The sequence below is a fragment of the Cervus canadensis genome, chromosome 4 (assembly GCF_019320065.1).
Source record: "Cervus canadensis isolate Bull #8, Minnesota chromosome 4, ASM1932006v1, whole genome shotgun sequence".
Classification (NCBI taxonomy): domain Eukaryota; kingdom Metazoa; phylum Chordata; class Mammalia; order Artiodactyla; family Cervidae; genus Cervus; species Cervus canadensis.
The window spans coordinates 69,455,873-69,482,802 of record NC_057389.1 but is presented as its reverse complement, the minus strand read 5'-3'; the positions used below and the strand labels follow the sequence as shown (position 1 = coordinate 69,482,802).

At 43.7% G+C, this 26,930-nt stretch overlaps 1 protein-coding gene and 1 non-coding gene across 9 annotated transcripts; both read left to right on the top strand.

Moving 5' to 3' along the window:
• The first annotated feature begins 16 nt into the window (after positions 1–16).
• ZNF346 (zinc finger protein 346) lies at positions 17–26,930 on the top strand. 8 transcript variants are annotated; one of them, XR_006269035.1, is made up of 9 exons: positions 17–221; positions 8,324–8,427; positions 8,982–9,074; positions 10,847–10,991; positions 14,954–15,187; positions 20,560–20,653; positions 22,998–23,145; positions 24,049–24,152; positions 25,104–26,929. XR_006269035.1 is itself a non-coding variant. In XM_043465806.1 (7 exons), the coding sequence occupies exons 1-7, from the start codon at positions 47–49 to the stop codon at positions 23,083–23,085; spliced, it is 885 nt and encodes a 294-aa protein (XP_043321741.1). In that variant the 5' UTR covers positions 17–46; the 3' UTR covers positions 23,086–26,929. The 8 variants fall into 8 exon arrangements, 3 of the variants coding, with proteins under 3 accessions (XP_043321741.1, XP_043321740.1, XP_043321742.1); XR_006269034.1 differs by having other exon boundaries at positions 24,049–26,930; XR_006269036.1 differs by lacking the exon at positions 24,049–24,152.
• On the top strand, positions 3,608–3,714 carry LOC122441052. Its single transcript, XR_006269197.1, has one exon. It is a non-coding gene; the product is annotated as a U6 spliceosomal RNA (small nuclear RNA).

The window sequence follows — 26,930 nt, the reverse complement described above, 5'->3', positions numbered from 1 at the left end:
TCAAGATTCATGAGCGGCTATCGGTCGGTTAGGGCTTGCGGGGAAGATGGAGTATCCTGCATTGGGCACGGTGGAGAACGCGGACAGCGGCGGGGCCCGATCGTACAACAATTCGGAGGAGCGGGAGGGCCGGGAACCGGATGGGCTGCGCTTCGACCGCGAGAGGGCGCGCCGCCTCTGGGAAGCAGTGTCCGGGTCGCAACCAGTGGGGAGGGAGGAAGGTGAGTCCCGGGGCTTCAGAGGCTGGAAGCCCCTCGCCCGCCTGCTCGTTTCGCTGGGAGTGGCGGAAGCGCGGGGCGGGGACGTGGACCGGCCTCCAGGTCTACGGTCACACCCCCTGGCGCTCGGCCCGCCCCCTTGCGCGAGGCGCCAGGGGACTCCCTGTCTCGTGCACCACGCTATGGCGCGGGCGCCGTGGACCAGCTCCCCTGAAAAATCCAGCCTGCGGCACCCCAAGAATCGCGCGCAGATGGTCAAGGGCCTTCTCACGCTCTGGCCGTGGGCTTCTTTCCCCCGCCTTCGTCACCCACCAGAGCTTATCTCTTCCAGAATTCGAGGACTGGAATCTCTAGACTTGCCGTCTAGGCCATCTCGGAGACCCCCAGAACCTTCCCTACCAGCCTCGTAGCCCCTTCACCGGCCCAGTTTCCAGGTTCACCCATCCCTAATGTCTCTTGCCTCCCTTCTTTCATGCCCAACACTTCCTAGGGCTGTAGATGTAGAAGGTCGCCTCCTTACCTTAGTGTTCCTTCTGGACTTGGTGACTGAGTCCTGGCTTACCTCTGTTTTTTGGTGTCTCTTCTCTTGTGTCCACCAACTGGGTCCTTTTTCTAATATGGGGGCCAGGAGCCTGAGAACCTGGCCAGGGAATTCTTTGGCTCCAGCTTCTTGTTTGTATCCCACGCTTGACCCAAAGTTGAGGAGAATAGAATACACAAGGCCACCTAGGGGGGCATTTCTGGGCTTCCCAGCTTGCTCTGCACTTGACCTGGCCCTGGATAAGATGGAGATAGAAAGAGGAGAATAGAAAGAGCGGCTGTGACCCCGTTTTGTGACCCACTTGACAGTTCTTAGCAGAGCTAGCTGCTTAACTCTAACCCAGAAGTACACAAACTGGGCTTTTGTGCTAATCCAGTCAGGTAATCTGCAGAGAAATCAGATTTCTCTAAAGATTTGTTTGCTTGCTGAGCAGACTAATCTTGGAAGTTAATTTATTGCTTGTGAACTGATTGCCATGGGATAAAATGAAGTTTTTGACCACATCCAAAGAAGATATGTTTAAATTTGGGGTGGTACACACGACAGACCTATACCCTGTATATACTTTACCAGTTAAACTAGTCTTGTGTGACTCTTAAATTAATATGAGGCTCCTATCTCCCTCATTCTTATACTTTCAAACTTGTTTGGCACAGTTACAATTTTCCTTTCATTCATTTGACAAATACTCTCTTCCCAGGATTGGCTGGAAATCAGAGCTGCAGAGATGAAAACACTGTCCTTGCCCTGTAGGGGCTTGTGGTCTAGTCCAGGAAGCAGATGCCAAGACAGTTGCAGTATAATGTAGTGGGTGCAGTAAAGAAGAAAGTCTAAGAGTTGGGGGTACACAAAGAGGAAGTGACCTTTGTCCTCAGGGGACAGAGCAGGCATGCGCTGGACCTTGAAGCAGAGAACACAGCAGCTGTGCTCTGGAAAGTGAACTGTTTATGTGTGTATGAGTGCACACAGTCACTAAAAGACCAATTCACTTCTCTGATCTCACTTTGTCCAGTGATTTGTTTGAGGTCTAGGTAGATACCTATAACACCAGGTCCTACTCACCTTGGGTTTTTTGTTTTCTCTTAGTTATAATTTTTGTTTTCTCATTGAGTTGTAATTTACACGCCATAAAATTCACGCATTATAACTGTACAATTCAATGATTTGTAGTAAAAGTATAGAGTTGTATAACCCTAGTCCAACTTAGAATATTTCCATCACTCCAGTTAGTTCCTTTGTGCTTTTTTTTTTTTTCATTTCGGAGAAGGCAATGGCAACCCACTCCAGTACTCTTGTCTGGAAAATCCCATGGACAGAGGAGCCTGGTAGGCTGAAGTACATGGGGTCGTGAAGAGTCGGACGTGACTGAGTGACTTCACTTTCACTTTTCACTTTAATGCATTGGAGAAGGAATGGCAAGCCACTCCAGTGTTCTTGCCTGGAGAATCCCAGGGATGGAGGAGCCTGGTGGGCTGCCGTCTGTGGGGTCGCACAGAGCTGGACACGACTGAAGTGACCTAACAGCAGCAGCAGCATTTATTATTTGGCTGTGTCAAGTCTTAGTTGTGGTATGTGGGATCTAGTTCTCTGACCAAGATCAAACTCAGGGCACCTGCATTGGGAGTGTGGAGTCTTAGCCACTGAACCACCAGGGAAGTCCCTCTTTTGTGCTCTTTTACATTAAATCCCCATTCTCACCTCCTGCCCTTGGCAACCACTAATCTGTTTTCTGTCTCTATAAATTTGCCCTCTCTGAACTTTTCACATAAATAGAACATATAATACATAGTCTTTTGCATTTTGTTTCTCTCACTCAGCATGTTTTTGAGGTTTAGCCAAATTGTAGTGAGTATTAATACTTTATTGCTTTTTATTGTTAAATAGAATTCCGTTGTATGATTCTTGCTTTTTTATCCTCTAATGATCTCTGCCTTTCAAGTGGACTGTTTAAACTCTTTTAACATTTAATTTAGTTGTTGATATGGCTAGATTTGCTGTCCCTCCTTTATGACCTTGTGAAAATCAGCCCTCTGCTTCACATTCTAGATCTCTCAGCCTCTGCCCCATACATCTTCTGATTATCTACAATATAGATACAAAATAAATCCTACCAATTAGGTGCTTTCTCATAAGATTTGGAAGGCAGAAATGTGGTGAAAATCACATTCATAAGACTATTGGTACTATCAAGAAAAATTGTAAAACTATAAGGTCTTCCCACATCAGTGTTCCAGCATCCATTCTCCAGCTTCATAGGTTAAGAGGCCTGTTCAGTGACATGGAGCTTCTTACTTCAGCAAGGCTGCAGTGGAGGCCTCAGAGACTGTAGTTCACATGTTGGAACAGTTATGCATGCATTGTTCCTGGAGACATTTCCGGAAGGCTCAGCCTAGAACCTTCAGTCTTTCCAATATTTTCTAAGCACCTAATTGCTTGTATCAAACCTGTTCCCTGTGGTAATTGGTAGATGGATTAGAGTTGTATCTGAGCAACAGGGATGCACATTCAGGCCACCTTCTCAGAATTCTGATAACTCATATAAGTTCTTTTTCCCCTCTGTAGACCTTACCTTCCTCCAGCCTCATGAACTTCTCACAGATTTTTGTTAAGTCAGGAATTCAGGAAAGGGTTGACTGGACAGTTCTGACTCAAGGTCTCTTTTGCAATTGCAATCAGACAGTGGCTAGAGCTGAAACAATAGTAGATGGAACTTCTGGAGGCTGACTAGGTGTGTCTTTTTTTCATGTAGTCTCAGGGTCTCTCCATGTGATTTCATGATGGAATAGTTAGGGCTTCCTCCCAGCTTGGAAGAAAACTGCTTATGTAGTGGCTTAAGACTTGAAGAACAGTGCTTGCTTCGGTAGCACCTATACTAAAATTGGAACAATACAGAGAAGATTAGCATGGCCCCTGCGCAAGAATGACACGCAAATTCATGAAGCATTCCATATTTTTAAAAAAAAAACAAAACTTGAAGAGCAAATATTCCCAATTTGGTTCATTTTTATATGTCTTCCACATATCTATATGTTGCTTAGTGGTCAGCCAGTGATTCAGTAACACCTGGAGCCAGTAAGGCCTCAGTCCTCTGCAGCTGAATCTGTGGGTATGTAGGAAAGGGCATTCAAAGTTCAGGCCATTTTAAAGTCACCCCTAACTTTTACTTTGTCAGGCTCTTTTGCATCACTTCTGTGCATGTGAATAACCAGAGTTGGCCAGGAGTATTTAGCCACCTTAGGCCCTCTTAGGTCCCCACTGCCACCAGTCTCAGCCATAGACATGACCAACCTCAGGTTATAGTAGAGCCTTTGGCCTTTACTGCTCACCTGCCTCTGAGACCATCGCTTCCATTGACATTATCAAAAGATCGGGGCTTGTGCACCACTCCAACTCAAGTAATTTCCTCTTTCATGGGGAAGCTGTTGGTTCTCACATCCTGCCTCTTCCTGGTGGAACCTCTGACTGAGTGTGGGAGGTGATGAGAGCAGTCCCAGATCCCTGCTGTTCTCATCCAGAGTTCAGCAGATGTACAAGCATAACTGCTTCCCAGATTGTTAAGTGCCTTTGATCAGTTTCCAGAGTACTGAAGGGATTGTTTCTGTCAACTTTGTCCAGTTTTATAGTTGCTCTGGGTGAAGAAGATCTCCTCACTCTACTATAGCTGCAAGCTCCACATTATACTCATTTTATGTTCAATTTCACTTTCTCTGCCTGACTTCTAAATTTGGATGGTCCAGGACTCAAAAGCCCAGGGGCTTCCCTGGGATTGGTAAAGAATCCAGTCCACTCAGTGGTAAAGAATTTTTACTTCGCCTGCCAATGCCGAAGACACTAGGTCAATCCCTGATCCAGGAAGATTCCACATGCTGCAGAGCAACTGTGCCTGTGTGGCACGAGTAATGAGCTTGTGCTCTAGAGCCCGCGAACCCCAAGTGCTGAGCCCACAAGATGGAACTGCTGAAGCTTGTGCACCCTAGAGCCCGGGCTCTGCAACAAGAGAAGCCACTGCGGTGAGAAGCCCGCACCCTCCGCAACTGGGGAAAAAGCCCGCACAGCAACAAAGACCCAGCACGGCAAAATAAATAAATAAATATTAAAGTCCCAAGAACTCTTTCCTTTTCCAGCTACGTTAGGCATCCTCTTCTACTCCACCACTTTAAACATGATAAATACACTGATGATTCTCAATTTGTATCTCCAGCTCTGACCTTTCCCTTGAACTCCATGCTTGCATCTCTAAATAACTACTTGATATCTCTACCCATGTGTATGATAGACCACTCATGTTTATTTTTTTTTCATTTATTTTCATTAGTTGGAGGCTAATTACAACATTGTAGTGGTTTTTGTCATTCATTGACATGAATCAGCCATGGATTTACCTGTATTCCCCATCCCGATCCCCGCCCCCCACCTCCCTCTCCACCCAATTCCTCTGGGTCTTCCCAGTGCACCAGGCCCGAGCACTTGTCTCATGCATCCAGCCTGGGCTGGTGATCTGTTTCACCCTAGATAATATACATGTTTCGATGCTGTTCTCTTGAAACATCCCACCCTCGCCTTCTCCCACAGAGTTCAAAATTCTGTTCTGTACATCTGTGTCTCTTTTGACCACTCATGTTTAATATAGCTGAAGGAAAAGTCTTAATTTCCCCTCCAGCACTGTCTTCCTCCACTTCTCATCGACTTGTTTCTCAAATTCAAAACCTAGGAGTTACCCCTGACTCCTGTCCTACTTTACCCGCTCCATCCAGTTAGAGAAATTGGATGTCATATCTACTTCCAGAACATAATTCCAAATCTATCCACTTTTCCTCATCTCTACCGACAACCTGCCTGGTCCAGATTTCTGTCATCTGCTGCCTAGAAGACTGCAACAGCCTCCTCCCTGCTCTCCCTGCTTCCATTCCTATTCCCATACAGTCTGCTGACACAATGAACAGACTCATCTTTTCAAAACGTAAGCCATATCTTGTCACCTCTCATTGCACTAAGAATAAAATCCATAGTTCAGACCATGGTTTATGAGGCCTGTACTCTTCGGCATTATCTGGTGGGATAATTTATTTCCTACCACTATTTCCCAACTTTATTTCCTACCACTATTCACTCATTTACCATATTGTATCCACAGTGTCCTTCTCTTCATTTCTTGCATATGCCAGACTTATTCCTACCTCAGAGACTTGATTATTTTATTGAAGTATAATTGATTTACAATATTGTATAAATTTCTGCTGTACAGCAAAGTGATTTTTTTCACATTATTTTCCATTATAGTTTATCATGGGATATTAAATATAGTTCCCTGTGCTATACAGTAGGACCTTTTTGTTTAATTCATTCAACATATAGTGGTTTGCATCTCCTAATCCCAAACTCCCAGTACATACCTCTCCCACTCCCTCCCCTTGGTAATGACAAGTCTGTTCTCTATATCCATGAATCTGTCTCTGTTTCATAGATAGGTTCATTTGTGTCATATTTTGAAATTCTGCATGTAAGTGATATATGGTATTTGTCTTGGTCTGACTTCACTTAGTATGATAATCTCTAGGTGCATCCATATTGCTGCAAATGACATTATTTCATTCTTTTTTCTTTACCAGCTGAGCCACTGGGGAAGCCCTATTTCATTCTTTTTTTATGGCTGAGTAATACTCTATTGTATATAGGTGTCACATCTTCTTTTTCCATTCATCTATTGATGAACATTTAGATTGTTTCCATGTCTTGGCTATTGTGAATAGTGCTACTACGAACATAGAGGTACATGTATCTTTTTGAATTATAGTTTTGTCTGGATATATACCCAGGAGTGGGATTGCTGGATCATATGGCAACTCTGTTTTTTCAGTTTTTTAAGGAACCTCCATGATGTTTTCCATAGTGACTGTACCAATTTACGTTCCACCAGCAGTGTAAGAGAGTCCCTTTTCTCCACACCCTCTTCAACATGTGTTATTTGTAGACTTTTTAATGACCATTCTGGGTTACACATTTTATTAGATATTGGGGATACAAAGTCATAAATGACATGGTCCTTACCCTGTTTAGTCTCTGGGAATCAGATTCTGAATATCTTGAGAGGGAACCCCATCTCCTTTAATAAAATAATCCAACATCTCTAGGCAAGGAGAGGATGACTGGACCTAACATTTTCCCCTTGTGGGCTTTGCATTCTGAGGAGCCTCTCGCCCTCCCTTTAAAAAGCTCTCAGGGGCTTCCCTGGTGGCTTAGTGGTAAAGAATCCACCTGCCAATGCAGGAGACACGGGTTCAATCCCTGATCCAGGAAGATCCCACATGCCACACAGCAGCCGAGCCCATGTGCCACAACTGTTGAGCCTGTGCTCTAGAGTCCAGGAGCCACAACTGCTGAGCCCGTGTGCCGCAGCTGCTGAAGCCCATGCACCCTAGAGCCTGTGCTCTGCAACAAGAGAAGCCACTGCAATAAGAAGCCTTCGCACTGCAACAAGTAGCCCCTGCTTGCTGCAACTAGAGAAAGCCTGCGCACAGCAGCGAAGACCCAGCACAGCCAAAGATAAATATATAAAAATTAAAAAGCTCTGGCCCAGATCTGTTCATGGATCCACTTCCTTTTGTTTCTCTGAGGATGGCTGAGGCAGCCAAAGTCTTTCAGAAAAATTTACCGAACACTGTAGGAGAAAAATGGGGAAATAAACAAGGGACCCCAAGGAGCAGAAATATAGCCAGACAACACCCCTTCTTCCCAAAAGGGCTGTTACAAATAAGCTTTAGTTCTTGCGGGAGAAGTACTTTAAAAGCTCCCCACCAAGAAGTACCTTAAAAGTTCCCCAATAAGAAGTACCTTGAAAGTTCCCCACCTAAAAGTTCCCTCCAGGAAATCTTGTCCACTTTTTGATCTAGAGTAGAAGATAAAAAACATGGATTTGCCATCTCATCATGGTTTTCTAGACTTACCCTGCCTCAGATTATCAATGTCATGATGATAGAAGTGTCTGGAGTGAGATTTTACTCCCTCCTCAAAAAGTAAGGCCTAGTTTTTCAGGTGTGACAATTAAGCACAGGTTAAAACTGTGGTTTCCTACAGTGTGGAACTTACATGACGTATTGAGTAATTTTAGATATTTCAAAATCAGATCAAGAACAGTAAGAGAATTATTTCCTTTTCAAGTCTTTCAATCCTTCTATTTCTATCTGAGAAGACATCTCAGTTGGTTGCTACCATGTCTTAACACCTCTTCTCACAGTTGCCACTCTCTTAATATTCCTTTTAGGGAGCTCTGCAAGCTTCTCACACCAGTATCTAGCTAGAATTATTTCCTTTTTAATGTGTTCATTTTTATTGGTTTTTATTTAAGTTTGTAATTTAAAGACTCCTTTTTAAAAGAATTCAGTAAAGAAAGTTGGCCTACATAAAATTATAAAGTAAGTTATAGGTTCGGTGGCACAAGAATATAGCCTGAGTCATGAAAGCCCTTTGGGGAGGGGTGGCAGATTTAATAGTATGGCATTCCATTATTCAGTGCTTGCATTTGAGGCAGGTTTTTAACTCACAGAGCTTTTATTTTCCTCTCTAGTGGAACACATGATCCAGAAGAACCAGTGTCTCTTCACCAACACCCAGTGTAAGGTTTGCTGCGCCTTGCTCATTTCTGAGTCCCAGAAGCTGGCACACTATCAGGTATGCCCTTGTACCTTAGTACTTTCTAGACCCAATGCCAAGCCCGCTCTTTTCTCTGCACAGTGAATTCCTTCTTAGCCACCCAGATGTTGCCTCCATGCATGTTGGCTTAATTTTTGACTGAGTCTTAATTTGACTGACTGACTTAATTTTTCTGAGTCTCATTTCTCCATCCAAATCAAGATCATTGTACTTATATGTTCCGTTACAGCTTGGTGTAGTAGAAAGTCTATGCTTTGGCTTTAAATAAACCTGTAGTCAAATCACAACTCTGCTACTCATCTTGGTCAAGAAACCTCATTATCTTCAGCCTCAGTTTCCTTATCTATAAGATTGAGATGATGATAATTTTCTCATAAATTTTTATGATTAGATTGGACAGCATCTAAGTACCTCATAGAAAGTAGGAATTCAACAAACTAGGTTTTCCCCCTACCCTCTCCTCCTCAAAAGTTTCTGTGAGGATGAACCACTGAAAATCTAGTAGATATTTTTGAGCGCCTTATATGAAATGGCATTTGGGTATCTTTGATCTTTTTCCTGGGTTCTTACAGAGCAAAAAACATGCGAACAAAGTGAAGAGATACCTAGCAATCCATGGAATGGAGACACTAAAGGGGGAAATGAAGAGGCTAGACTCAGATCAGGTAATCCAGCTGCCATGTTGAGACCACTCGCTTCCTGATGAAGCCAGCAGGCAGGTTGGTGTGGTGGAAAGAGCGTGGGCTTTGAGTCAGACTGACTTGGCTTCAAATCCCGGCCCTGTTGTGTGACTTGGTCAAGTCTTGATCCTTTCTGAGGCTTGATTTCTTCCTCTGTAATAATGAGGATGCTAATATCAACTATCTTTTAGGATTTTTCTAAACAAAAGTGAAGGAAGGTTTATTAAAGCACCCAACACAGAGAGCCTGGCACATAGTAGGGGCTCAATAAATGGAGCCAATGTTATACATCACACCGAATGGTTTGTTAGAGTAGGACAACTGTCCATGCCCTACTCAAGAAGAGAAAGCGGAAGGAAACCGGAATGCTTACTTTCTTGAGATCCAGTGGAAAGAACTGAGTTTAGCCCTTCAATATTGGGAATAAACAAGTGGAAGGAACACTTTTCCAAATTCTTGCTCTGATCAAGGTGTAAACATGTTTGCTTTTGCCTTAGCAATACTGTGAGAATTATGCTGAAACAACCCCAATCCCTCAGGTGTACCATTATTTTTGTTCCATGGCAGGCTGTGCAAATATTAGTGGGATGAGAAGTCAGCAGACTAGGGCCGAATACTAGCTCTACAACTTACTGGTTGGGTGACCTTGGACAAGTCACTTAACCTCACTGTAGAGAGAATAGTTGCTACCTTGTAAGGGTATTGTGAAGTCAAATTACAATTCCTAATGGATGTTCAGTGAGTTAGAGTTTATACGACAAACTGTGCCTCCCTATCACAGGGGCCACAGGTTTGGAAGGGCCTTGCTTATCCCTTCTCCACATTCACTGGACTAACCCCCTAGTTGCCCTCCTTATGATGTGGAATTCAGAAAGACAAGATCAACTCTGTGGCCCTGGGCAAGTCACTTCATCTCTTTATATCTCCAACCCCTCAACTCTCAGAGTGGTCCAGTAGTTCAAATGAGATCACAGACTCCTCCCCATCCAACAAAGAATGATTCAGCCCCAAATGTTAATAGTACCAAGGTTGAAAAATCCTGTCTTATATGAATATTTTATTCAGAGAGCAGACCTGAAAGAGATCCTGGAAGCCCTTAATATAGGCTTGAAATACATTGTTTTCTAGCCTAGTCATAATTATCAAATAAAATCCAATGGTCTGCTTGTTCAGTAAACCCTCAACATCTGCTGTGTGCCAGTCTCCACCAGGGTGCTAAGGATAGGAAACATAGATGAGTCTAACGGTCTTTGCCCAGACGTTGAACTTTAGTCCACAGGAAAGTCTCCTAAGCTACGACACTGTCAGTTTAGGGTGACACGTGGTATGATAGAGGTCTATTTAATGTATTCCAGGAGTATAGAGGAAGAATAAAGTTAATTCTTCCTGGAATAATCACACAAAGCAGGTTGATAATTCTTTACTGAGTAATTTTCTTGAGTAAAGTCTCTCAGAAGAGGTGATATTTAATCTGGGCCTTGAAGGCTAAGCAGACATATGCCAGGCAGGAAAGAAAGGAGGATCATTCTAGGCAGTAGTAATGGCCCAAGTAAAACATGGAAGTAGCAGAGAACAAAATGGGGAATGGTGAGTAGTGCATGGGATGAAGTAGCTTAGAAAGAATCCAGAAAGGTAGGTTGGGGTGAGTGTGTGAAGAGGGCCTTGAAGGCCCATTCTCCTACGGGCAGTGGGGAACCAGTGGAGATTTTCTGGCCGGGCAGTGGCGTGATCAGACCTGTGTTCTTTCTCCTAACCAGAAGAGCAGCAGAAGCAAAGACAAGAACCAGTGCTGCCCCATCTGTAACATGACCTTTTCCTCCCCTGTCGTGGCCCAGTCGCACTACCTGGGGAAGACCCACGCAAAGAACTTAAAGCTGAAGCAGCAATCCACTAAGGTGGAAGGTACTGGTTTTCCTGAGCGGTGCTATATCGGGACCCCTCCCGTCCTTAAGGCACCAATGCCAGGTGCTCCCAGAAATGCTCACTGGGGCCACAGACTGGAAGAGGTTGAACTGCTTTTGAGAGCCCTTAAAAATATCAGAGTAGACACAGCTTCATTGAAATGCAGCCTCAGAGTCATACTCACCTAACCTTCCTTTCTTTGGTTATATCAGTCTTTCTCTATAGAAGCTTCTTAGCCCTGAGCTTTTGTCCTGACAAATAATTATAACTCAGGAGTGCCCTAGTCCTCCAGGCTATGCCCACCAGGAGAGCATTCTATCTCCTGCCTCTCTCAGTTAGATTTTTCCCTCCTAGCATCCACCTGCCCTTACTACAATGTATTCCAAGTTAAAAGTTAGATTCTTGTCTTTTTTGTGTGCTCAGGTTATGCCCTGTTCACTTTAATCCTCAAAGCTGCCTGTTCTCGAGACAAGGACTTGCCTTTCAAAGCTAAATACTTCAGCACTGCCATTACTGCCCAACAAACAGTGTTTGCAACTGCCATGAATTCATTCCCAGTGCAGTGACTTCTAAAATAACCCCCTTTATCTTGTCACCACTGGGGCTCAGCTTTCACTTTCATCTCATTAACTGCTGACTTTTTAGGATTTTATATCTCTGCTAACTGCAGTTAGTCAAGACTGAAGGTTCTTTGATCTTTATTTCATTTTTTTCTAAGTAATTTTTCTTCTCTATGTTGGACCAAGAGGTAGACTATACTATCTGTAATACTTGTCCTTTTTTGAATTGCTGTATTATGAGAACAAGATAATTATGTTTTAGAAGACTTTGAAGAATAGGATAAAAAAAAATCACTCATAATTATACTGTCTTACCACACCCAAATCTAGTATTCTAGCAATGAAACAGCAGATGAAGTCATGGATGCCCAAGTTTAAATCCTGGCACTGCTATTTACCATCTGTATGACTGACCTTCTTCATGCCTGAGTTTTCTCACCTATAAAATGTTGATAATATCATCTACTTCATAGGTTATGAGGACGAAATAATGTATATAAGGGCCCTGAGACATAATAGATGTTCAATAAATGACATTTTAGGATGTTTTGTTTTGGTTTTGGGCCGTGCTGCACAGCTTGCAGGTCCTTCGTTTCCCAAGTAGGGATTGAATCTGGGCCCCAGCAGTGAGAGCGCCAAGTCCTAACCACTGGGCTGCCAGAGAGTACCCAGCAGGTCCGATTGTCAGTGTTATCAGCACAATCAAGATAGTGAGTGGAATCCCCACATAAAATGCAATGGTCGATCAGGCATTCACCACCCAGAGCATGTCATTGGCCTTGCTTCTGATTTGTTCATCATTAAGTTATGCTAGTACTAGTTGCTTTTTTGTGAAGTCAGTGTTGGTACTATTTATGGTACCAAAAAGATTAAACATTAGGCCAAAGGAAACTAGCTTAAGAACAGAACTTTATAAGATCACTTATCTTTAGATTTATATGAACTTGTCTTTCCATAAATAGGAAAATTCCCTGGAATATTCCTGGTCCAAAGATTCCATATTGAAGAGTTTATTTTTCATATTTACTTTTGGCCCTTGCCACATAACAGATGTGTTTTTATATAGTTATAATCATAGTTCATGTACCATTTGTATCCTGCTTTAACTTTTAATTTTGTAGTTAGAGCACATTTCCATGTTATACATGAGTTTATAACTATATTTCTGAAACTAAACATTTCTCTAATGTAAAAGTAGTACAAGCATATTGTAGAAAGTATGGAAAATATAGATAAATGGAAAGAAAAATACCCATAATTTTTACCATTCAAAGACAACCACTGTTAACATTTTGGAGTACTGTTCCTCCTATAATCTTTTGTTATGTGTATGTGTGTATATCTGTGTCTATATTTGTTTTGTGTATGTCTAGATTATGTATATAAATGTAAAGTACTTTAACCTTATTGTTTTTATAAAAACAATGCATACTCCTCATTGTTACTTCTAGTTCAAACAGTGCAAAAGGTACAAAGAGAAGAGTAAATACCACCCAAATCCTACCACCAAGAGAGAAACACTGTTAATATGTTGGCAGTATTTCAAAATACCAATACACACATACAGATTGCACATATGTCTTTTAGTAATGATATGATCATATTGTGTATATAATTTTCTTTTATACTCTTTTCACTAATAGAACATATATATTTCTCCATGTTATTAAAAAGTTTTTCATAAACATTTTTAATGACAATATCCCATTGCACCACATTCATTTAACCATCCTCTAATGATGAATATTTATGTTTTCTCCCTCTCCTTTGTTGGTATTTGAAAATAACACTACAGTGAACAGTCCTGTAGAATTCTCTTTCTATATTTCAAGTTGTTTCCTGAAAGAAGACTCCCATAGCTCTCATTTTTATTGGATGTCCATTAAATGGTTCCTCTAACTTTAATTAACCATTCACCTCTGATGTTCTCTTTAGAGAATGACCTTTATGTTTTAATGACTATGATTATCTCTTCTGATATCAAAAATCTACATTCACTGTAGAAAAGGTGGAAAATACTGAGAAGTATCCTTTTACACAAGGCTCTTGGTGTTTCTCTGCACATTACCAGTTGTTTTACAGAACTAAGGAGAAAAGAAATAGTTTACTATGTAACCTGCTTTTTTTTTTTTCACTCAACACCACATACTGTATATTTTTTCTTTTATTGAATATTCTGCAACATGTACATTACTTTTCCAGTGACTTATTGAAATAATGACTAAGGAAAATTAATAGCCAGGGGAATTAAGAGTCTCTGTACTGGAAAACCATTGTAGGAAAAGCCAGCAGCTTTCTTCTGGCTTGTTGAAAATCCTTAAAACTTCCCCCATTGAAGTGGAAGAGATGAAAGAGCATCTGTGTGTGTGAGTGCTGCTGAACCCCACCCCTCCGCCACCGTTGGTGGGGGTTCTAGGCCACGTCCTTAAAGCAGTGGTTACTGGACTGATACCATTCCAGCCATGTGGGCTCATTAGTGAGCCATGGCATCCACTTTCTAAAGCAGCAGTGCAGCCTACAGTCAGGACGTTCGTTGGCCCACAGGAGGCTCACACATATGTCCATACCAGGCTCTGATTAACTGAATTCATACACCCAAGCCAGGGATGTTTTCTGTAGGTAAACACATGGGCTGTAGCCTTCTTGTCTCCCTGCCACACTCTGGCAGCCTGGCATAGCAAAGAGGGCATGGTCTTTAGGATCATACAGACCTGGATTCACTCATTAACTGATCTTGGGTAAGTCATTTCACCCATCTAAGCCTCGGTTTTCCTCTGTATCGTGGCAAGATGATACCTACTGCAGAGCATAATTCTGAGGACCAGAAGAGAAAATATATATACAAAGCTCGTAACTAAATGTCAGTGCCATTCTCCTCTCCCCTACTCCGCCTAGAAGGCAGGTAGCTTAGAAGGCCCCGTTAGTGTGGTGCCTTTTCTAAATGACCCTCTAGACCCTCAGGATGTGCATCTGTGCATTGGCTTCCAGATCTATAACTGGGGTACTTTAAGGATAGGAATAAAACACCCACATTTCTTGTTCTATGTGGTGTGAGTGACATTCTGGGGAGTCCTGAGGGATGAAAAGACTGCAAGCATGTACATCTCTCATCTATTTTAATTTGGCAGATAGGTAGCAGAAGTGCAGAACCTCCTCGGAATATGAAAAAATAGGGATTCATGTGCCCAAAGTAGTTTAAGCTGCCAAACAAAGGAGCCAGTCTTTGGATTCCCCCGTATCTTCTCAATTAGAGAAGATTTTCACTGCGTGATTCACACAGGCAGTGCCCCATATGCAAGTGTGATTAACTAGTGACCCAGCCTTTCTTTGCATTCAGCATACATGAAAGCCTGGCACCTTCTGGGTTTTTTCATTGTTTCTGTTTGAACTTTCTCACCACAGCTCTGTCGAAACGCCTTACAAACCCTTTCCTTATGGCCTCCACCTTAGCCTTGCACCAGAATAGAGAGGTGATAGACCCAGACAAGTTCTGCAGCCTCTGCCACGCGACTTTCAATGACCCTGTCATGGCTCAGCAACATTATGTGGGCAAGAAACACAGGAAACAGGAGACCAAACTCAAGCTTATGGCACACTACGGACGGCTGGCCGACCCTGCTGTCACTGACTCATCAGGTAAGGGGCCTAGCTCACACCCAGAGCCGAATCAGGGCTTGACTGCTAGAGCTCCCTGGACCATCAAAGGTATGCCTTTCCTCTTTAGGTCTTCTGAAGCAAGCATTGCAAATTCAAATGCTTGCAAAAGCTAGATGGGAAATTTTGATCAGTGAAAAAGCCAGGAAGGGATGTAGTCAGCTGAAGAGTAAGTGCCTCTCCTAGGCAGTGCTGAACATTTGTTACTGTATCTTTCAGTTTTTCGAAAAACTCTGGAAGCCAGATTTACAGCTGACCCTCTTGCTCTAGTCCCTGCCCCTCCTTTACTTGGTCCTGCCTGGCCATTCCCTCTTTGTCTCTTTTTTGTTGGCAGGATTCAAGCACTGCAGTATTTCAGGCCGCTTATCTTAACTTGTATCCATTCTTTTCTTATCTCAAGCCAAAGCCTTCTCCTTGTATTCACCCTCCTCCATTTGTCTAAGGCTAAATTACCATGTTTAATCCTAGAACTGTATCCTAGATATTTTTTTCTTGCTTAAATCATCTGATTTCTTTACAGATCAACTAAATTCTTTCATGAAAGCCTAGGTGGGGGGAAAGGTTTTAATTTAATATCAAATCCCACTTTGATATTAATGTATACAGCATAATTTGATCCCCACAGCATTTCTATAAAATAGTTGTGATTTTCCCAATTTACAAATAAAGAAAATGAAACTCAGAGTGACATGCTCAGGTCTTACAGCTGATATGACCTGATGTTAATAAATGACAGCATGAGTTGGGGTCTCTAGCTCTGTCTGATTCCAAAACTTAAACTCCTTCCCCTGCCTCCAGCTTTGAGTGCACTTGGCTGGAGGCACTCCAAGTACAGGGTTTCAGCAGAAACATCGAACTGACTCTGACCCCCTTCTTACTTACAGAGGTGGGGTGTGGACCTAGGATGTGCAAGCAGGGACTTCCACTGACTGGACTTCTGCCTCCCAAACGATTTAGGTTGTTAGCAGCTTGGCTTTTTTTCCCTGCTGGCTTCAGTCCACCCTTGTTCATTCATTCTTTCAGACAGTCATCTTACACTTACCAATAGCTGCCATAGTCCAGGCCTTAGGCTAGATGCTCTCACATGTAATTTACCTGATTTAATCCTCACAGCAACTCTGTTGTGCACATTTGATTATTCCCATTTTACAAATGAGGACATTAGCATCAGAAAGATGAAATGGTTTCTTCTGGTTCCCATGCTAGACTGTGGCAGCCAACACTGAAATCCAGGTAAGGTTCTGTGTTAGGTCCACAGAATAGTTTCCATGGGGTTTCTGGCATGTATCATGATAAGTATGGGTCAAATGTGAGATGACCCAGCATGTCCAGATGTCTTCTACCAGGGTGAGATGCAGCATCTACCAAGCAGATTAAACAAGACTTGGAGTTTGTTTTGTACTCCAGGCCCACATTTCTCTCATTTACTCAAGAATGCCAAACTAAGCCCTGCATATCATTCAGGTAGCCAAATCCTTCCAGTCGCTGGAGCTCTCAACATCCCTTCTGGGTTACTGGAATCCTCTTTTTCTGTACCCCCGCCATCACCTTTGCTCCCTTCTTTAGGGCCTTGCCTCCTGCACAGATCAGGTCTGCTTTCCCTGCCCCCTTCTGATCCCCTAGTTTCTTCAACCTCTGTACATGGGACAGGCTTTCAGGTCTATTCATTTCATATAAAGTCAAGAAATGTTTGTTGAGCTCTTTCCTAATATACACCAGGCATTGTGTATATAACATATATTAGTTACATGTCCATGTTCTTATGGAGCTTAGAGTCTAGTGGAGCAGACAGGCATTGAGCAATTCACTACAAGTGTGGCAAGCTTTAGAAAAAGAAACAAATGGTATGCTATGAAGATAACTTAAGATGGAGGAGCAAGGTTCAAAGGCTCCCAGAAGCAAAAGGGATAGTGTGGGGCAACATGATGCTGGGGAGATGAGCAGGTGTCCAATCATGGCATTGTAGGTCATGTTTGAGATTTGAGCCTTTATCCTAAGAGCACTGGGAAGCCATTCACATCTTCAGCATTATTAATTAGAGCATTCTAGTTACAAAGTGGAGAATGGTTTAGAATGAGGAGGAAGGGTAGTGGAGAGAGACAAACAGTGAGGCTGTTGCAATAATTCTTAGTGGAGAATATGGGAGCTTGGACTAAGGTAGCATTAGTTGAGATAGTCAGGAGTAAATGGATTCAGGAGGTAGGTAGGAAGTAGAATTGGCCATCCAATGTGGGAGCTAAAGGAAAGCAAGCAGGTTTAGCTTAAGCCACGAGGTGAATAACCAGGTTTTGGCAGCCTGAGTTTAAGATACCCATGAGATATCCAAGTAGGAATGTCCAAGAGGCAGTTGGATATATAGAGGTAGACCTAAAAGAAAGGTCTCGGTTATAGATACCACCATTTTGGTGGTTAGAAACTGCTAAATATTGGTAGTTTCATATGTTTGAAGCTAATAAGTGGTACTTGAAATCAGGGAAATGAATGAGATCCCTTAAGAGTTTGGAGAGAAAGGAGCGAAGGGCCTAAGATTGAGCCCTCTGAAAATTCTGATGTGCTATAAACATGGATGAACCTTGAGGATATTATGCACAGTGAAATAAATCAGTCACAAAAAGACAGTTCCTATATGATTTCACTTGTACAAAATATCTAGAGTAGTCAAACTCATAGAAACAGAAAATAGAATGTGGTTGCCAGGGATTAGGAGAAGGGAAAGATGGAGAGCTTAATGGGTGTAGATTGGCAATTTCATAAAAATGACAAAAGTTCTGCACAGTAAGGTAAAGATACTTAACATGATGAAAACACAAATTTCTCTAACCCAGAACTGTCCTTTACCATTAACTGAATTGGACACTTAAAGTAGATTGGATAGTAAACTTTCTGTTATTTGTATTCTACCACAATTTAAAATAGTAAAAAAAGAAAGAAAGAAAACCAAGATTGAAACCTCTGAAACTGGCAATAGTAAATGGTGGAGGTCAAACAAGAGACAGCGAAAGAAACTGAGAAGGAACCAGCGAAGGAAAATCAAGAGTGTGGCATGCCGAAAGCAAGGGCAGGAGACGGACGGAGGGGGTCTCACCCATGCTGTCAGGCCCTGTTGAGAAGCCAAATACTAAAAGGTTGCATAAGCATCCATTTTATCCATTAAGTTTAGATACAGGGAAACCTCCATTGGCCTCAGAAAGAGAGTGTATGTGTGTAGGGGGATAGGTTGCAGAATAATTGAGAGACAAGGAAGTGGAGAAGCAGTTGTAAACAGGGCTTTCAAAGTCTTGGCAGTAAAAGGGAGGAGATACAGGTGCTTTTCCAAATAAATCAGATGTTTTAAAATGAGCTCTAGTGACTTATTCTTCATAAAATCACAGGGGGAAACCAGAATACCAAACATGTCAAATGAAAACCAGATAAAAAATGGATGAGTCTGGGTACTGAACAAAGCTGTTTTTTAGAAGCACCAATGAATTCTTCACTTACCCCAAGTGACGATTTGAATCCAGCTTACAGATCAGTATACTCTGCAGTGAGATGTACTTTGCATAGGAAAGTCCAGAGACCTGTGGTGCAGAGGAAAGGATGGGGGCTGCACAGACCAGAGGGCAAATCCAGCTCTGATCCCAGGTCACTTAACCTCCCTGAGCTTGCTTTCTGCTCTGATAAATGGAGAGAACCACCTACCTATCTTCCAGCATTGTTATAAGAATCCAAGAGTATAAGTATCCAAAATTTTGTCATGGTGCCTGGTGTTTAATAGATGATGAGTGAGCTGTTGTAATCTGGGCATCAGTGACTCTTAACCATTGGTGGTTGTTACCCCCACACCAACCCCAGGTTCCACCCTGGACCTTGCAGGGATGGTGGTTCTGCTAGTCCATTATGAGTCTTTTGCCTGTTCGTGTTGAACCATGAATTCTGGCCTTCAGTGTCTAAAAAAGATCTGAATTCTGATTGCAATAATTTTCCCCTTAAATGCTTTAAAAGGATATGTCTTCCAGGAAATACCTAAAGGTACAAGAGAAACAAAGGTAGTTGGGAACATTGGCTAGCTTATTGAATTAGAGGAGATTGTTGGTATTCCCAGCTGCCATGGAAGGCTGGTTAAAAGATACTCTCCACTTTTTTGCCAGTATCACTCATGGAACCTATAAGAGTGAAATAAAAATAAGCCAAAACCTCATACTTGCTGGACACTTACTATGTGTCAGTTACTTTTATTTGAATGATTACAATAACCTTATAAGGTTGATGCTAATATTAACTGCATCTTATACGTAGGGAACCTAAGTCTCAGGGAAGCCCCACTTGTACACATCTCAGGGAGATTAAGTACCTAGCCTGTGGTCCTACGGGTAAGAAGTGATGGAGCTGGGGTTTGAACCTAGGTGATCTCACTCCAGAGCATGAGATTTTAGGACGGCAGACGACAAAAGGTGTGTCAGAGGGCTCGTGAAGTCACGTGCACAGTGGCCTGCCTTGTGCAGCTGGCACCAGGCATGCTGGGCATGTAGAGCCTCGTAGTCAGCCCCTCCTGTTGGCCATTCACTAACTGTGTTCGTGGACATGTGACCATGCCTTATTTTCTTCCTCTGTAAGAGAAGGATGGTTTTCATGGGATCCTTATGAGCATCAATCAAAATAATATGAAGTGCATGACTATATCAGGCACTTAGTAAATAATAACTGCTTTTTATTGTAAGTATTATGGGTATGGTATAATTAATTGGTTTATAGTTGAGAAAAGCTGAGGATCAGAAAGGCAAAGGGATTTAGCCAAGGTCACGTGAATGCAGAGCCAGGAGTCCAGCCCCATTTCTTGGCTCCTGACCCATGCTCTCGCTGCTAGACCATGTGAGGAAAGGCCACTTTGTCATTGGAGCAGCCCTGTTAGTGAGAAAGGGTATCTGTGAGCCCCACGGTAGAGAGACAGATTAATTTTCCTTATAGGCCTTCTCATTAATTACTGTTATTGCAAGCCCAAGGAGAGGGCTGCCTTCCCAGAGATCTCTCATCTAAGGGCACAGTCAAGGTGGAAAAGACAGTTATACCAAATGTCACCTCTTTGTTCTGTCAGTCATTTATTTCCTCAGCAGATACTCTGGACCAGGCTCCATGCTGGGACTAAGGGTACAGGACAGGGGGCGGACAAGGAGGTTCTCAGCTCCAGGGAACATACCGGCATACATGTGCCCCTGATCATTGAGGCCTCTGGGATTCTTACCAGGACCAACAACCTAAGCTCCCTCCACTCTTCCATCTTCAGAAGAGCATTTGCACATGCTGTCAAAATCACAGAGTCCCCAGGTCCCTTCTTATTGGATTACTAAGCATCTTGACTTTTACTTGTGTTTCAGCCGGGAAGGGCTACCCCTGCAAGACATGCAAGATAGTGCTGAACTCAATAGAACAGTACCAAGCTCATGTCAGCGGCTTCAAACACAAGAACCAGTAAGTAATCACACTTTGAAATTCACGGGTCTGCAGCAGGAGCTCGGGGCTTCCGAATCAGAACAAAGCCAGGTATTCCTTGGCTTAAAAGGAATCCTGGCAGTCTTCTTTTTAGTTAGCAGAAGCTCCGTCAGTCAACAGAAGTATCCCCTATGTGAATTCTCCTGTCAGCTTCTCCCCAGCCTTTAGACCTGTTGAGCTGAAGGTTTTAGTAGAAAAACATAAATGATTCCCTTAGTGGTCTCCTGAATTTTTTGGCAACATGTTAACAGTCGAACTGGGGACACTCCCCAACCCCAACCCACCACTGGCTTGAAGACCCTAGTCTTCACTGCCATTAGTTCTGTGGCAAGAGCTCTCTCTACAGGTTATTACCAAATATGACCAAGTCCTGTCCTTGATCAAATACTGTACACCTCTGAGTGGTAGCCCAGACAGACCCAGTCTGACAGACTCAGTCCCTGCTCTGATAACCTAACATTCTGATGGGAGGAGACAAAAACAGTGACCGTGCAAACCACCAATAATTACAAATGGTGATAAGGGAAGAGACTTAAAGGGAAGAGACTAACAGAGTTGTCTGTTTGTAATAATCTTGAAAATGACTCACATTCTTTGGTTGAGCTCCTGGTCTGTTGCAGGCCATATGCCAAGCAGATTCTCTCCTGGGAGGAAAGGGTTATTATTCTGATTTACAGACATAGGCGACCACCACTCAGAGTGGTGTTATGAGGCAGAGCTGCAGTTCTCACTGAGGCTTGGCAGGCTCACAGCATGCTCCTCCAGGGCGGTGCTGACCAGGGGGTTGTGGTGCCATGTGATATGAACAGGCCAGGTCCGGCTGGGAGGGCTCAGATGGTTCAGTCCTTGCTTCTCAGAAGGGTAGTGTGGACGATGTGCCACACATAACCTTTAGAGATAGGAATTATCCCTGTTTTACAGATGAGGAAACAGTTTCAGGCAGATCTGCTGAGATGACTGCTTTGACTTTGGTGACTGGCTCTGCATTGCTTACAGAGCCGAGTGAATTAAAGGTGGTAGAAGTGCAGAGTGTTAGGCTCAAAACGTTCTTGGTCCTCTCTGCCCTGCCTGAAGTCTCCTCTCCCACATTGTGGCTTTATTGATAGATACATCTTTAACTGGGAGAACTCGTGAGGCTCCCCTTAGATATGGATTTGAGGCAAGCCCTCGCAACTTGGCTTGCGTCTCACTTTCAGGATTGCAGCTTAGCTGGTGGCAATTTTGGCAAACAACTTGGAACCAGTCAGAACCCTACTGTGGGGCTACCCAGACTTGAAAATGCTAGTGTTGTTTACTATTTTCTTCTTACACTTTCCAGCTGTATGACCTTAGGTGAGTCAATAAACCTCTTTGAGCCTCCAATTTCTTTTCTATAAGATTATGGTACAAAAAACAAAACAAAGATTATAGTACAATTTCTTAAACACATAATTCAGTCTCATTTAATTTGCAACAGCATCTCTGAATTAGGACTCCCACCCTTTGCAACCCAAGGAAACCTAATATCAGATAGATTAAGTAACTTGCCGTAGATCTCATGGTTACTTGGAGTTAGACCCAATATTCAAACCTTTGACTCCAAAGACCATTCATTTTGCTCTGCTATTTCCAAATGGAGCTCTTCTTCCTCACCTTATGGGATGAAGTAAATGTTAGAGATAATATATGTGAAGTCCTAGTCCTGATAAGAGGAGCTATTAGAGATAAGCTTTCATTCATTCACCAATGATTTATTGTGCACCTATTATGTGTCAAACCCTGTTTTGAGCACCAGGGCTATGGTAGGAACCAAGACCAATGCTTTTCTCTGATCCTTTTGATCCCCCTCTGATGGTAGAAAGAGATCCTAAACAAATCAGACAGTATCAGGTGATACTAGTGAGGTCATGACTGGAGAGCCACTTGATTCCATGTGCTGGGGAGAATGGTCTTCCTGTCCCATGCAGGTCATGTAGGGCCCCGTAGGCAGAAAAAGTGGTTCAGTATAGAGGAAACACATGGGCATCAGTCCTGAATCTACCACACTTTAAAACAGCTTACTGTGGGCAGGTCACTTATACTTTCTGAACTTTAGTTTCCTTTTATATAAAATGGGGGTGCTGGTCCCCCCGCCTGGCAAAATTAGCATGAGAACGAAACAGGATACTGAAAACAGAACACCTGGCCTTGTGCCTGGCATGCAGTGGCCCTCAGTAAAGAAGAGCTGCCCTGCTTATTACTCCACACCCTGAAAGAGCTGTACTATCATTAGAATAAGCTACCTGGGATACCACCACAACCACCATGAACTAACCCTATGCCTTTGTTCCTTCTCAAATCACAGGTCACCAAAAACAGTGGCATCACCTCTGGGCCAGATTCCCATGCAAAGGCAACCCATTCAGAAAGACTCAACCACCTTGGGAAACTAGAGGTGTTTCTGTCCAGCAACCCAGGTTGAACCAGCCATGAGCCAGCTTCCTGTTACTATGGTCAGCCCTTGGCTCCCTCTTCCTCCTTTCTTACACCTGGAGAATACACAGGCCTGAGGCAGGAGTAGACCATAGACAGCCTCTGATTGGCCCAGGCAAATCTACTCCTCCTCCTCCCCTTTGGAATCGGCCCTGTAGGTCAGGGTAAGGGAAGCAGAGATGTTGACAAGACTTGGGATTTTCCAGGGTGGTAATTTGGAGGATGACCTTTCCCCTTTGTCAGCCCCTCCGGGCCGTATGTCATGAGACCCCAGGCCTGTCTTTCCCCAAAGGTCACTTTTGGACCACTCCCTGCAGCTAAAGAACAGAGGTCTCCTGAAGCTCTAGGCATCTCTAATGAAACCCGGAATTTTCACTCCAGGCCTTGGCCTGAGTAGGAAAGGACAGATGGAAGTGGCTGCCACACGGAGGCTTGGAGTTCATGTGACACTTCCCGCCCCCCCAAAGAGCGTGAGCTTTGCTGAGCCTAGTATTCGATGCTGGCCAGTTGTCCAGATTTCTGCCCACTGTGAAGTCTCCTCCTGGAGCAGTGCCACAGTCCCGGCAGAGCACTGCTATCCCTCTTTCCCCGTCTCCACAGTTCCTGAATGGTGCTAAGGACCTGCGGCAACTGGGGACAAGCTAGAGCCGAAGGAGGCCCCAGTGCCCAGTGGGGTCACGGAAAATGCCAGCAGAGGCCTTTCCCTCCTCCATCAGAGGTGCTCTGGCACAGGGTCATGTGGGAAGGTCCCCACGTAAAAATTTCCTGGGTGGCTCTCTCCCTTTAAAGGGAAACTGCCCTCGCGCCAGCCAGCTCCGAGGTTGACCGCTGTCCTTCGGCCCTACTGGTCCTCTCATTCCCCTTGCGCAGCGGACCATCCTCCCAGGCTGCTGTGGTGCTAGTCCTCCCCCATCATCCTCTAGGAGATTCTGGAGACCAAGGAGCAAGATGGACCCTTAGAGGAATAGAAGAGAGAGCTGGTGTAAGCTTCTGTAGTGAGGAAACAGCTATGTCCCCGACCCCAAATGTAGGTTTCTACAACACTGCTGTGCTTTATGGCCTGGGACTTCACTGGGAGTGGACTTTACCTCATAGCTTTCAAACAGGAATTCCATGGAGGGTCACCTTCCGGGTCCCTCCTCACTGGGTCAGAGAAGTCCACAGCTGCTCTCGTGGGCTCCTCCCTCTACTCCCTGTCCCTTCGCCTGTAAATGCCTTTGTGTATTGTGTGTGTGTGTGTGTGTGTGTGTGTGTGTGTGTGCGCGCGTGCGCACGCGCGTGCTTATGCTCTATCTTTTGGTCACTGAAGCATCTAAATAAAGAATTTCTCCCATAAGCCAGACTGCAACTCCACAGATTTGAGATTTGAATCGTCTATCATGTGTATCTTTACCCTTTGCTCTGTCCCTGCTCAGACTTCAGCACCCTAAGTAGTGATTTTAGGAGCTGGGACAGAAACAGATATCCAAATTGCTTGGCAGCTCTGTAGAAGTCCTACAGAGTCCAGGCGCCCTAAATTCAATACAAGCTTATCTGCTCATCTACCTCCCCCTATCCTGGAGGGCCTCACAGAGGTCTCTAGAAGGTTTAAGCTGGGAGTCTACTTTGTTTGAAATGATCGTGTGGCTGCTGTGTGAGAAGGAATTCAGGGGAGCAGGAAAGGAGATGTACAGGGAGGCCAAAATGGACGCGGTGTCCAATTTGACTCTCTCCAGGCTAGCTCCTTCAGGGCAGAGACCTAGTGTCATTCATCTCCATTCCTCTGATGGACTGAGTGGTTTGTCATGCAGTGTTTGTTGAATGAAAGAATGAATGAATGAGGATGCATAAGAAGAGATGGGCTTTTCCTGCTCAGCTCATTCATAGCAGTAGGCTGGTTCCATGGAACTTGTGATTCTTGGGAAAACCTTCTCCATGACCCAGAAATGAGCTGGGAAAGGAGTGTATGCAATGATTTCAGCAGCCTTTTTTGCTTCAGACAGCCAGATCTGAGGAAGGTGCCCAGGCGGCCTGAACTCCTATTCTTCACTCAGCAAACTGTTCTTGGGAACCTGCTCTTCACCAACTGGGAAAGGCCCTACACAGCTCTCAGCTTCCAAAGCCTAGACTGCTTTAGCAGTTTTCCCAGAGTCCTTCTACCCCAACCAAGATGTCATGATCAGCCCCACCTACCAGGCAAGGAAGCAAAGGGCAGAGAGGTGAGTGAGCTGCCAGAGTATGAGCCCTTGACCTGCAGGATCTCTTAGTCAGGATTCAAGGGTCCTACCAGCTGTGTGCCCAGCCCTGTTGGCCTGGGGATGCAGGAACGAAAATTCTCTTAGAGCCCTTGGGTAGCTCATACAGTCAAAGATCATTATAGTGATAGAGGGTTATACAGGATGCTCTGGGAATGCACAGAGATGCAGGCACTAACTCAGCCAAGGACATGAAAACACTGAAGAAGTTGTGAAACTAGTATTTGATCTCTATAACAACCTTTTGAGCTAGGAGATGATACTCCATTTTATAGAAAAGTAACAAGGTTCAAAAAGGTATAGTGATTTGCCTAACGTCCCACTGCTGAGAGCAAAATGGAGTGTAGAATCTGGTTCTCTAGATTCCTTGTCTTTACAAACAAGGACCAGAGTACTTCCCCCATGACCCCTGGGCCTGCTTCACTTATCTGTCAGGGCCACGGTCTCACAGAGTGAGTAGCCACTCGGCAGGAGCGGCAGCAGCACCATCAAAATGAGATTGGACAAGGCTCTATGGTTATTTTATAATCCCAGCCCCTTTCCCTTCTCATAATTTTACCCAAGACTCCTGGTATATTAGACTCTAGTTGTAACTGTAAGAAATTTAAAGTGATTATCTAAAAGAGGAAATTTATTGATTCTCCAAATGAAACAACCTTGTACAGGGATGGCTAGATTCAGGTTCTGACACAGTCATCTCACTGGTTTGCTCTGTGTGGCCTCTTTCCCTGGGCAGACTTTCTCCAGAAGGTGGAGACAGCCTCTGGCAGCTTCAGGTTTATATCCAAATAGGTTGGTAACTGCAATGGAAAGAACATCTTTTTCTTGGTACCAGTAAAAAATGCTGGGATTGACTCATTAGCCCATCTGGATCTGTTCCCATCCGTAAACCAGCCGCTGCAGCTAGGAAAAATGGTCCTCTGGGCACCTGGAAAGGAGTGAGTCCCACCTACAACACACTGACCGAAAGCGGGAGAGATGTGCTTGCGTCAAAGAAGAAAGTGCAGCGCTCCCTCCGCCCCAAGGGAGAAGAGTGGATGTGGAGGGCAAAAATAGCTGTTGTTGTCAGCCATATTCAGAGATTATCTTTGCTTGATCATTGCTTTTCTAATGTTTTGAGATACAGCATCCATTCAATAATGTGAGACAAATTTTTTAGAGTACAGTTTGATGAGGATAGTGTATCCATATGGCCAGTCGGCCTCCAGATCAAGATAGAAAACATCACCAGTCCCCAGAGGCTGGCCTTGTTTCCCTTCCTAGTCAGTATCCCACAGAAGCAAACACTATCTTGACCTGTCTCACCATAGATTTGTTTTGCTTGCCCTTCAATTTTATAAAAAAGGACTCATCCATGCATCCACTTGTGTTCAATATTATGTATATGAGATTCATCCATGTTATTGTATCAGAAGTTCATTTAAAAAAAAAGTTTACTTCATGCTGTATGGTGGTCCATTATATGAATATACCATAGTTTACCCATTCTACTGCTGATGGACAATTGGGCTGTTTCTAGTTTTGAACTATTGTAAATAAAGCCACTATAAAAAATTTTTGTTATGTGTCAT